Genomic DNA, 12,340 nt, shown 5'->3' on the forward strand with positions numbered 1-12,340 from the left:
GGCTAATATGCTGAAGTTTGTGAATTTTTAAAAACTTTTTATTTTGAAATAATTACAGACTCAGAAGAAATTGCAAAGAAATGTGCAAGGAAGTTCCATGGACCCCTTACCCAGCCTCCTCCAATGTGATATTTTATATAGCTATAGAACAATATCAAAACCAGGACATTAGCATTGGTACAATCTATAGAGTTAATTCAGATTTTACCAGTTATACCTGTACTTATTTGTGTGTGTGTAGTTGCATGCAATTATATCACACATGTAGCTTCATGTAACTACCATTCAGAATCAAGATGCAGAACTAAACCAAAACCACAAAGCTCCTTCATGTTCGCCTTTTATAGCTACATCTGCACTCTGACATTCCACCCCCCTCCACTAATCCCTAACCCTTGGCAATCATTAGTCTGTTCCCCATCTCCATAATCTTATTTTGAGAATACTATAAATGGAACCATATAGTATTTGATCTCTTATGCTGAGATTGACTTTTTGTCACTGAGCATAATTCCCTTGAGGCCCATCCAAGTTGTTGTGTGTATCTGTAGTTCATTCTTTTCCACCACTGAGTAGTAGTATTTCATGGTATGGATATACTACAGTTTGTCTAGCCATTTACATATTGAAGAAATTAAGGCTAGCCCGAATTTTGGCTGTTATGAATAAAACTGCTATGAATATTCATGTTTTAGTTTTTGTGTGAATATAGAGTTTAACTTCTCTGGAGAAGATGCTCCAAAGTACAATTGCTGGGTCTTACAGTAAGTGCATTTTTAGTTTTAGAAGAAACTGTGAAACTGTATTCCAGAGTAGCTGCACCATTTTACATTCCCACCAGCAATGAATGAATAATCCAGTTTCTTGACATCCTTGCCCCATTTGATGTTATCACTATTAAAAAAATTTTTTTTAGCAATCCAGAAAGGTGTGAAGTGATATATTCATTGTAGCCTCAATTTGCATTTTACTAATAGTTAATAATTCTGAAGATTGTTTGTGTGTTATTAATGATCTATATTTCTTCTTTGGTGAAATATCTGTTTGTGTCTGGGCTCATTTTCTCATTGGATTCTGTGTTTCTTTTTATGTTAAGGTTTGAGGGTTCTTTATATAGTCTAGATATTAGTCCCTTTATTGGCTCTGTGGTTTGCAAATATATTCTTTCACTCTATAACTTGTCTTCTCACACCCTTAACAGGATTTTTCACAGGACAAACAGTTTTGCTCTTAATGAGGTCCCCACAGGGCCCCCAGCCAAGGTCCTGGCATGCAGTACATCATTCATGAGCAGTCAGTTTCCAATGCAGAGATGGTAGTAGGTTGTGGAGAAGACCCACAGGTCTTTGGTTTTAAATAATCTGTTGTGCCTTAGTTATTAAGTACCCACTCTCCTGAGTCGGGCCACTGAGCTCAGGCATAAAAGCATAGGTATTTGTGTCTGAACTATAATTATTCTAAATCACACTTGGAGTCATCTGGGAAAAGAAAAAAGCTTTTAACTAAGGGATGACTCATGAGATCCTGGAGAGGGAAGGCCAAGAAAGAGCAAAGCCAAAGGATAGGAAATTTATACAGTTTCTGGGAAAACCTAGTTCAGAGAACACCGGACCTGGACTCCAAGACCTTCTTCTCTCAAATCCCACAAATCACATTTGATTTCAAAAGAAACAATGATAACTGTCTTGAGCACAAGATGGCAGTCTTACGTCTGCTTCACTCCCCATGGCTGTCTGGAGAAAAGTGACAGGAAACAGAGCAGAAACAAACCTGCTTTTGTTGCTGAGGAATATTGAAAATAAATAGTAATCAAGAGGGATGATGAGGGAAGGAAAGAGATTAAAAATAAATGGAAGGGTTTTGTGTGTGTGTGTGTGTGTGTGTGTGTGTGTGCGTGTGCTGTCTTTTGATTTGTTTTAAAATTTGGCTTTACTCATTGTCTTGAGTCTCTGCTAAATACTTGTAGGCTAGGTCCCACATGCATGTTTTGGCTGTAGAGCAAAGTACCCTAGGAAAGTACAAGGGATGTAAAAGAAGGCAGAGACCATATGTGCTGGGGAGGAGGCTGGCTAAGGGCCTGGATCTCAGATGGAGGGAGTGTTGGGCTAAGCTATGATGACCTCTTTTCAGTGTTCTCATGAAAATAAGAAAACGGGAAATTTCTATTTTATACAAAGAGCTATGCCAATCTCTAACAAGTGTTTAGATGCCATTCCACTTGTAGGTAGATATTAAGAAGAGTAGAAGTTTCCTTCTGTCTCTTCTTTCTCTTTTTCTAGTAGCCACTGATATCCAAAATGAACTGCTTGGAACACCCTCCTTTCTGCAAAGAAAATCATATCCCACAATGAAAATATGGATGGGAGAAAAGCCTAACTTAACAAAAAGCTCTCTTGCATTCTCTAATAAGATGTCCAGTGGAGCCCAGGCAGTACAGAGCTAACCTGGTCCCTACAGCCAGCCCCAAAACTGTGTCAAAAGCCCCAAAGTAAAGGAAGCCAGCAGGCTGCTGCCTCTGGGATGAGGTGAGGTCATTCTGTGCCTTGCCACTTCTCATGATATCCAGCTACAGGACAGCCAGACCCCTTTATAGGCAGAGGAAGCTTCTCAGAAGCTGATGGTTGTTTCTTCCATCCCAGAAAGTGGGGGCTACCTTGACACTTTTGATCTTTGTTGAAGTGATGCTATGTCTTTGTTGTATGACTTTCTTCACTTACAAACTAAAGATTAATAATTAGGCAATGCAGCCACTTTTGGAGGCAATATCCTTCACATTAAGAAAGTTTCAGACAAAGTTTCAGACACTCAACGACAATATCCAATTAGTCATTCAAGAACCTTGTGAGATGGGAGATGTGTGATAACATTATCCCTATTTTAAAAATAAATGTGGCATTGCAAGCACAGAAAGGCAAGTTGAGAATCTAAAACAATCCTGTGATTTTTCTGAGTATCATTTACTCAGTTACTGAGAGAGAACAAAGAGTTCAAAGGACACTGGAGAAACAGAACCAAGGCAGTGGCTGCCGAGTCTCTGGGGCTGCAGGAGCACTGGGGTAGCACTCAGAGTTTCCCCTCCCAGTCTAAAAGGAATCGAGTTGAAAGTTTTTCAAGTTTACATTAAAAAGAATTGATTTTGGTGGCTGTGATTTGAGGATCTTATAATATACCTTGAAGATCATTAGCGGTATTCTGCAGTACAGAAAACCCAGATTGAGCTTTATCAGCCCTCAGATAGTTCAATATCCTTTGGGAATAGGTTCTTCTCTTATTTCTTATATTTGTGAGGCTAAGAGATGGGTGCAAAAAGGGCTCTCCCATCTCCAATACTTTCTCTCTTAATCCACAAGACATCTTGCCCTGTGCACAGGAGATGTCTTCCAGTGGTAGAGAAGTTTCATTGAAGCATTTAAAGAGCAATAGGGGGAAGGGCAAAAGTTGCAGTTTTTGTGTTTGCAAAGGGCTTTGCAGAATCTCCAAGGCTTCCTGGACAGAAAAGAGGTATTTGTATTACAAGGCATGAAGTCAGTCAACTAAATGACCATGAAACGTCCTTTAAGGAAGGGAAACCACGTAGGTGAAAACCAACAGACTCTCAAGAAGAGGTGGATTTTTGTCTTACAAAATAATTGGTTTTCAGTTTTGTCTTTGCTGGGATGACTTCAGAAGTAAAATTATGATTCGGACTTTGTTTCTATAAGGCTTTCTACTCACCAGACTTAGAACAGTTCTAAGGTCACCTTAAGTCAGAGGCTGGAGTCCCCCCAGGAGAGGGAAGGAGGAAGGATAGAGTGATATGCACATGTGAGAATACTTGGAAAAGCTTCCGTGCTTGTCAGAGGCAGGTCTTGGCAAGAATCACCAAACACCCTTCAAGCAGGCTGCTGCATTGCTGAGAGTGGACTGGCTGTAGGGAAGACTGATCTAGTGGCAAGAAAGCAGTCATTCTGGTTCAGTCTGCTACTGCCCGCTGGGTCCTCATTTCTGTTGGGTCGCTTCCATTTCAGTCACTGATACCATTGTCCTTCTATTTCTATTTCTTGGCTTAGTGCACAGACGAGAACTCCAGTGCAATGCTGGGGGAATAGTGAAAAGGGATACCCTTATCTCCTTATTGATATTTAGGGGAAAGCATTCCACTTTCCACATTAAGAATTATGTTAACTGTAGGCTTTCAGTAGATTCTGTTTATCAGTTGAGGACATTTCTTTTTATTTTTTGTTTGTTGAGAGGTTTCAGGAATAAATTTTGAATTAAGTCAGATTGGCCTTTTCTATGTCTTTTAAGGTGATTGCATAGTTTTAGACTTTTAGTTTGTAAGTATGATAAGTTGATTGGTTTTCAAATATTAAACTAAAATTGCATTCTTGGGGTAAATCTCAGTTATGATGTTTTTGAATGCATGGTGTTTTGTTGGATTCAATTTGCTAAAGTTTCATTTATAATTTTAGCATTATGAGGAATATTGCTTTGTTGTTTTCTTTTCCTGTAATGTCTTTATCTGATTTGGTATCAAGACAATATGGCCTCGTAGAATGAGTTGGAAAGTGTTCTTTCCTCTTCCTTGGTAATATTCTGGTACTATTTATTTTCTGGTATTAGTTTTCCTTAATTGTTTCGTAGAATTCACCAGTAAATCCCTTTGGGCCTGGAGTCATCTTTATGGGAAAGTTTTTAACTAGAAATTCAATTTCTGAAATAGATACAGGACTAGTTAAGTTATCTATTTCTACTATAGGGACCTGTGTAAGCTTGTATCTCTCAAGGAATGCATCCATTACATTGAAGTTGTTAGATTTATTTACATAAAATTGCTCCTCATATTCCCTTATTATTTATTCAATACCCATAGATTCTGTAGTGCTGTCATTGTTATCATTCCTGTTTTTGATAGTTTGTGTGTTTTTTCTTTCATTCTTGGTCAGTCTGGCTAGAGGTTTATTAATTTTATTTGTCTTCTGAAAGAAGCAGCTTTTGGCTTCATTGATTTTCTGTCTTGTTTTTCTGTTTTCTATTGCATCTTTTTCCACTCTTATCTTCATTATGTCCTCTTTCCTGTTTACTTTGTATTCCATTTGTTTTTTGCTTTTATGTTTCTGAAGGTGGAAGGTGAGGTCACTGGTTAAAGGCCTTTTTCTTTTCTAACATAGGTATTTGGCATTAAAAAATTCCTCCTAAATAATTTAAGATGCTTTAGAGGCATCCTGCAAACTCTTTTTTTAAAAAATAGTTTTACGCCTGTTCTTCCAGCTTTACTGAGATGTAATTGACATACAAGCATAAATTCTGATATGCAGTGTTTTCAATTTCCCTTTTGAATTTTGCTTTCACTCTGTTCCCTTTAATCCTTTTGGCACTTCTTTCCCTAGCTTCAGGTAATTTCACCACCTGCGTGTGCTAATCAGCGCTCAGATGAATACCTGAGGGGGCCCTCTGCAGACCTCTGGAGTTCTCCCTTTGCACATGGCTCTCTTCTCTGCTACTCGATCCTTGTGAACTCTGCCCCCCTTGGTTTTCTTCAATTCTCAGCTATGTTTCTTTAACTCAGGGAGTTGGACCCTGCCTGGGTTCCCTCTTCTTGAGCCACAGGCTTCATTGTCTTATCTCCACAGTCTTGAAAATTGTTATTTTGTATATTTTGTTCAGTGTATTGATGATTTGGTTGGAGATTAAATCTGTTCCCTATTACTCCATCTTAGAAGCAGAAGCTGGCAGTGTTTTTGTTTTTACAACCCAGTGTTGGATGTTAAAATCAATTTATTAGGTTATTACAAACATTAAAAATAAAGTGTTATAAAATAGTAAATAAAAGGTAATGTATTCCATGTATTAAGAGTAAGTTTTTTGAAGACTTTTTTAGTTACATATATATATATATATATATGCATTGGATTATGATATAAAAGGCATTTCATACTATGGATCATGGTTAAAAAAAACCCTTGAGAAATGCTGTCCTAACAGTACAGGTTCAGTATAGGCAAGAGTCTGAAACACTTTTCAGACAGGTTCAGTATAGGCAAAGAGTCAGAGACACTTTGTCTCTGTCCACCTCTGCCTTGGAGAGTTCATATGATCTGGGGAAAATTATTTCTATTTCATTTTGTCCATCTGAAAAATGTTCATCATCTTTGGTCTGAGAATCCTTGAAATCTCTGTGCAATACCTTGTAGTTCTTAAAATTGAGATAGATCAATAATTTAATCAATTAAGAAATAGTTATTGTTTGCCCCATGTGCTTCAGGCACTGTGCATGATAATCTCGAGTTACCAGCATGAATGACAGGGAGGCCCTCCAGGCCCTGAGCTGGAACATACCTGGCTACCAGAGGAAGCAGGAAGTAAGGTTTGAAGAATTGCTGTGTCAGCTTTCAGCACTCGGAGGATTCAAAGATTGTGGAGATGGGAGGGAGGGTGTCCAGATGGAATAGTTAGAGGGACTTGCAATTTTAGATATTAAGAAAGTGAGAGTTCAGAGGGCTCGTTTGAAGAGTCCCAATGCTAGTTTATTGCATCTCATTCATTACACGCACACATTTTAATATTTACTATGTCCTTGAGATATATCAATGAACAAAATGAGCCTTGCCTTCAGGGAGTTTACATTTCACTAGGAGAAATGCAGTAAACAATAAATATAATAAATAAGTGAATGATCTGTTGAAAAATGGTAAGGACTATGGAAAAACACTTGAGCAGTAAAAGGGTAATTAGAAGTACGGCTGTCAGTTCTAATTTTATGTGGAAGATATTCAATGCAGGTATATTTAGAATCTAAATTTAATAGTAGTATATATTGTAATACAGATTCTAAAAATATCCCAACATAATTAGAATCTTCATGTTGCATTGACACTTTGCGGCCACTAGGACGCAAATAGGCCATTTCTGAGAAAAACGGGGTAAGGGTGGGTTGTGTGTGTGTGTGACAGAGAGGGGGGGGGAGGGGGAGAGAGAGAGAGAGAGAGAGGGAGAGGGAGAAGGAGAGGGAGAGAGGGAGAAAGATGGAGATGTACGTAATTATGCACATACCCTACCCCCAGGTGTTCTGCAGGGGCAAGGTAGAAGAGTGATACTGTGTGACTTGGACCAAGACAGTTTTGCCCTTTGCTTTCCTTCCTTGGAAGGAGTTAGCGGCCGAGTAGAGGAATGAACTTCAGCCTGGTAGTTCAGCAACCAGTGCCCATCACAACCCAGTGGTGGAGAGAGACAGACCTGATGGTCTTCCGAACCTGCAAGGAGATTGTTATGGGTTCTCTGAGAGGATTCCCGCGGTTAAACGCAGCGCTGGGGGTTTGTATAAAAGCCCCACTAGATGCTTTCTGTTTCCTTGTAATTTTTAAAATGTCTCAGAGATTTAAGCATTTACTTGGACGTTACGATTTTTCGATCCTTCCACCCCAGCCTCTACCGGCAGATGGGTGATCATTCTCATCTTTTGGACGAGATCCCATCCAGTCGCCCTTGCTGGCTCGGAGAACTGTCCGACCTAGCAAGCGGCGCGCTAGTAGCTGGGCACGGGCGCGCACGCGTCGGGCGCACGCAGGTTGCGCATCTGGAGCCGGAGCGCGCACCCCGAGCAGTTGCAGCCGCAGCCGTGGCCCTTGGTTTGTGCTCTCAAGTGTGCGGGGTGCTCTCTCCCCGCGCGGGGGCACCAGAGCCCTCGGAAGTGTATGGCACTGCGGTGCATTTTCCTAGTTGCTTCTAAATGACTGCGGAAAAACAGCTTCTCCAAGCCGCAAATAAGAAGACGGATTCTCAGACCAGGCTTGCTAATGCCCCGCAGCCATCATTTAACTGAGCTCGCAGAGCAGTTACGATTTGTCACCCGACCCTCCGGGATCGCCTCATTTGTCCCTAGTGAGACCCCGAGGCTCTGGTCGTGCCGGGCTTCTCAGTAGCTGGATGTATGTCGTGCACCGGGCAGCACGGGCGCAGGGCACGCGTTCCCGCACACCCGCGCACACCCGAAAACGCACAAGGTACGGCAGGGGAGCAAGGGTTTTGGGTGCCCCGAGTGGGGGTGGGCATAGCGGGGAGTGATCTGGGAATGGCTGCATCCTGCCAGGCTGACAGATGATAGAAAATGACGCGGCGCCACACATCGGACAGGCCGAGGCTGCAGCCGCGCACTTACGGAACCCCAAACGCTCCAGGCGCGCTCCCTTCCCCTCACTTGTCTCTGTTTCCCGGGCGTGTGATACCAGAAAACCGCAGGAAAAAGGCCCACTTCGAGAGCTAGAGTTGCGTTTGAATAATCCCCTCCTTCTACAAAAGCACCAACAGGAAGACCCTCCAAAATCACGGATTCCCAAATAGATATCCTGGAATGGGGGCCTGTTCCTTGTTACTGATGTTGAATACGTTTTGGTGTTTACAATATTTATTTATTTTTAGGATAGCTAGTCCTCCCCTTTAGGCAGGATGGTAAAGGAAAACGCAGCGGGGAGGGAGGATTCCTATAATAAGAATCAGCGCATTTTTCAGAGCTGAACCGAGCTGGGTTTTCATTTCAAAAAAGGAGACAGCCTCTGGTGCGATTGTAGAAGAGACTGCGTTGTGAATTAGGGAGGCGTTGAGCAGCGGAACGGTCCATTTCAGAGGTACCTGGATCTAAATGAACACACACACACAGCACGGACGCGCGTCTACACTGCCAGGATGTGTGTGTGCGCGTATGTGCGCGTGTGTGAACTCCCACATGCTGCTGCTGTCTGCTTCTGGCCAGTGGCACCGATGCCTCCCTCCTCCCCGCTCGCCCCCAGATTCCCCTCCCCTCCTTGTTGCTTTTGTCTGGAGGGTGTTATGGGTTTGTGTGTGTATGAGCGTGTGTGTTTTTGGATTTCAGACTAATTTTCTGGAGTTTCTGCCCCTGCTCTGCGTCAGCCCTCACGTCACTTCACCAGCAGTAGCAGAGGCGGCGGCGGCGGCTCCCGGAATTGGGTTGGAGCAAGAGCCTCACTCGCTCCTTCGCTCGCGCTCTCCGCGCTCCGTGCCCAGCGGCAGGAGGAGCCTGGACCCAGGCGCCGCCGGCGGGCGGTAGGCGCCGGAGGCCCGGTGAGCAGCGAGGGCAGTGGCCTCCCTGGTTTCGGCCCTTACTGTGCCCCCTGGGGCGGCTGTGGCGGCTCCCCAGGTGGGACGCGCCGCACCACCTGCCCGCGCCCCCTGCACCCAGCGGCGGTGGTGGATTCTGCAGCATCATGGGGGGTGGGGGGGGGGGGCGTCTCGGAGCCATCATAGCCAGCAGTCTCTTCGTCCCCCTTTCAAAGGGTCCTTCTCCTGGCCTGTGCCATGGAATCCGGTCTCAGGGACCCTAGCCCTACCTTCCCTCTCTAGACTTCAGACTTGGAAAGAGAATGGGCATACTGGTGGCCCCAGAGGCATCAGTGCCATCGAGGGGCAAGTTTATTTCTGGATGGGAGCTGGGCACTTATCTACCCACAGTCTCCTGGCTGGGGTCAGGGTGGGGGTGATGCGAGCGCGAAAAGAGAGTGCCTCATTTCATGGTGTCTGGGGTCCTATCCCCAGTCTCATGTGTGTCTGTTTGTCCTCAGCTCCGAGGTGCGTCCGGAATCCCAGTGCACCCCCAGAGAGTCCCGGGAGCGCCCGCCTCGGCCGGTGCCCGGAACGCTGGGCCATGCTGTGGCGCCCGCAGCGGAGCTGCGAGTGCTGGTAGCGCCCCCTGTAAAGCAGCCGGAGATGCCCCAGGCACTGTGAACAGTGCTGCCCTTCAGGACATACTCAGCTTTGGACACACTCGACTCTGCGACTCTGCGGCCGGTGACCAACATCCAGTAGAGAGAGTGGCGAGCGCGGCAAAGACCACTCAGCACTGGCAGGGGAGGCTGACCGGTGCAGCACAGGGACACGTACTCAGTCTCACTCCAGCTGGCACTGGCGGCTAGGGATGTCGACCTGGACAAGGTGGCATGGACCTGCAATGGCCCGACTCTGGGGCTTCTGCTGGCTGGTTGTGGGCTTCTGGAGGGCCGCTCTCGCCTGTCCTATGTCCTGCAAATGCAGCACCTCTCGGATCTGGTGCAGCGACCCTACTCCTGGCATCGTGGCATTTCCAAGATTGGAGCCTAGCAGTGCAGACCCTGAGAACATCACCGAAATGTGAGTTTCTGATGTTCTTCCTTCTTTCTTCTCTCTTGGCCCCTATGACCGGGGCTGGCCAGGCAGGCCCTTCCTGGGCATGAATGTTATCTCAAGTCTGGGGAGAAGTCAGAGATGAGGCATGCAGGATTGGGCCATCTGTCAATTACCTATCTGTTTCACTGGCTTGGGGCTGATACCATGGGGAGAAGTGTGACAATTTAAAATACATTACACACACACACACACACACACACCCCTTGTGTCCATTGTAGGAAGGCATTCTATATGCACTTTATAATTCCAAGCCCTGCTGCGTGTGCTTTAAGCTGTCCATATGCAATAACTTAATTTTGGACATTTTTGTTTGATAAGATGCTATGTGTATGTTGTGTTAGGAGAAGTTTCAGTAATATTTACCAGAAAGGAGTTTAAGGTAATTAACTTTTTGAAATTAGTTGGAGGAGGTTAGAATCACTCCCTTACAACCTTTCTCGGAGGTTTGGAGTTGACCAGTTTCCCTTTTCATTTTATACATCACATTTTGCTTAGGAGATTGCATTCAGAGATGGCCTTGAAAATGATCTGTAAGAGGAGAAGTTTTGAGTGTTGAAAAGCACTTGCTCAAAAGAGAAAATGTGATTGTTGGAAGCCTAAAAGCCTGCTCTGATTTAATTTGGAATTGACTTCTCAGAGATATAATTTTGAGACCATTTGGATTATAAATCTTAATTGTCCATTGAATAATTTCCCAGGACTAGGTTGGATGATAGAGCAGTGTATAGTACTCAGATGAATGCTGCTTTTAGCATGGGACGCCTAGGTCCCTGGAAATGTTTGGGCTTGTTCTCATCCGATGGAGAAGCAGAATTGTGCATTTCTGTCCTCCTCTTTCGATGCCTTGTGACAAATACATTACCAAGAAGGAATTTACCAGTCCTTTCTCCAGCATTCCCCTGTCACCTCTGCTAGAGGTGTTTTTATTTATTTTTTGCTCTCACCTTCCCCTCACTCGACTTTGTTATTTATTTCATTAACATGAGATTTTACTCATCCATGTAGAGGGTTGTAAGGCACACTTTCTCCTGGTTTCCGTATGTGTTTGATACTAAGACAGGCAGCCCTGAAAGTAGGGCTTGGCTGTGGCCTTCCGGTTGGCGAGTGCGCATGCATTTTTTTCCCACAGAAAACGCACAGCTTGTTTCTGCCAACGTATGAACGAGATAACCTGTTTTTTTTTTTTTTTTCATGTAAGTAAGAGACCCACGTAGTCTCTGTTTGTTCTCTGCTGGTGATGTTCATGTTATAAGGCTTGGGCGGAAGGAAGTGACAACAGAACCGAGGGGAAATGTACTGGCCTAGCACTGCTGAGATGTACCGGGAGCAGCCAACTGTCAGGCTGGATCCAGGAGGCTTGGTTCTTAGTCTTTCTTGCAAGGAGAGCAGTGGTCAGCCTGAGCGAAGGGAGGGTAGGGCCCTGGCCATGCTGTCCCTGGGCTGGGCTGGTCCAAGTTTGCCCGGCTGGTCAGAGTGTCTATGGCCTTTTGTCGGGATCTGAGGCTTTTTCATGAGATGGGATGTCAGTGGTCAGATGCAGGAAGTCATATGGAATTCAGAGCTCTTCAGATTATTTTGAGACCATGGGCAGTGCCTTTGTACAGTTAGATGTTTTGTTGTTTTAAAATTCTTAGATGATAGATAATATAAAGAGGGAGGAGATGAGATAGGGCTAATCATTTTCATTTTAACTTTTGTTCACTTTAATATTTTAAAGGTCATAAAAAAGACAAAACTTTTTAAATTAAAAAATATTATTTTAAATATTAGTGGTCTTAGCTACCTGATATATATATATATATATATATATATATATTAAATCTACCTTATATATATATAAGGTAGATTTAAGCAGAGCTTTCTTATATAAGTCTCCACAATTGCTGTTGTTCTTTTTATGTCTGATGACAGGTTCCTAGTTTCAGAATTTTTAAAATTGATTTTTTTATTATATTTACCAAAGCTCTCGTCACAGTTATTCATTCAATAATGATGCTCCTGATTTCTACTCTTAGTTTTACCCCTTTGATTTGAAAATTTATTGAGCATGAAATAATTGAGATAATTGAGAAGTAGGCATAAGCGTTTAGGATGGGGAATCAGACTGGCCGACAGAAAAAAGTGTGTTTTTCTGCTCTGTCCGTCATCCTTGGAGGAGCCCGGCCTGTCTGAGTTCTAGGTGTCC

The 12,340-nt window shown here is 43.7% G+C and overlaps 1 protein-coding gene across 5 annotated transcripts in view; it reads left to right on the top strand.

Annotated features, from left to right (window-relative positions):
• Positions 1-7,544: 7,544 nt before the first annotated feature.
• Positions 7,545-12,340, top strand: part of NTRK2 (neurotrophic receptor tyrosine kinase 2) — a 331,044-nt gene continuing 326,248 nt past the window's right edge. Inside the window, exons 1-3 of one of the 5 annotated variants that reach the window (XM_028506291.2) lie at positions 7,545-7,982; positions 8,849-9,057; positions 9,555-10,119. In XM_028506291.2, the coding sequence (XP_028362092.1) occupies positions 9,908-10,119 (212 nt within the window). In that variant the 5' untranslated portion in view covers positions 7,545-7,982; positions 8,849-9,057; positions 9,555-9,907. Of the gene's footprint in view, positions 7,983-8,682; positions 9,058-9,554; positions 10,120-12,340 lie in introns of those variants that run through there. The other 4 variants (XM_028506346.2, XM_028506288.2, XM_036021791.1 and 1 more) reach the window with 4 other exon arrangements.

Source organism: Phyllostomus discolor, chromosome 3 (genome assembly GCF_004126475.2).
Source record: "Phyllostomus discolor isolate MPI-MPIP mPhyDis1 chromosome 3, mPhyDis1.pri.v3, whole genome shotgun sequence".
In the NCBI taxonomy this organism is placed as follows: Eukaryota; Metazoa; Chordata; class Mammalia; order Chiroptera; family Phyllostomidae; genus Phyllostomus; species Phyllostomus discolor.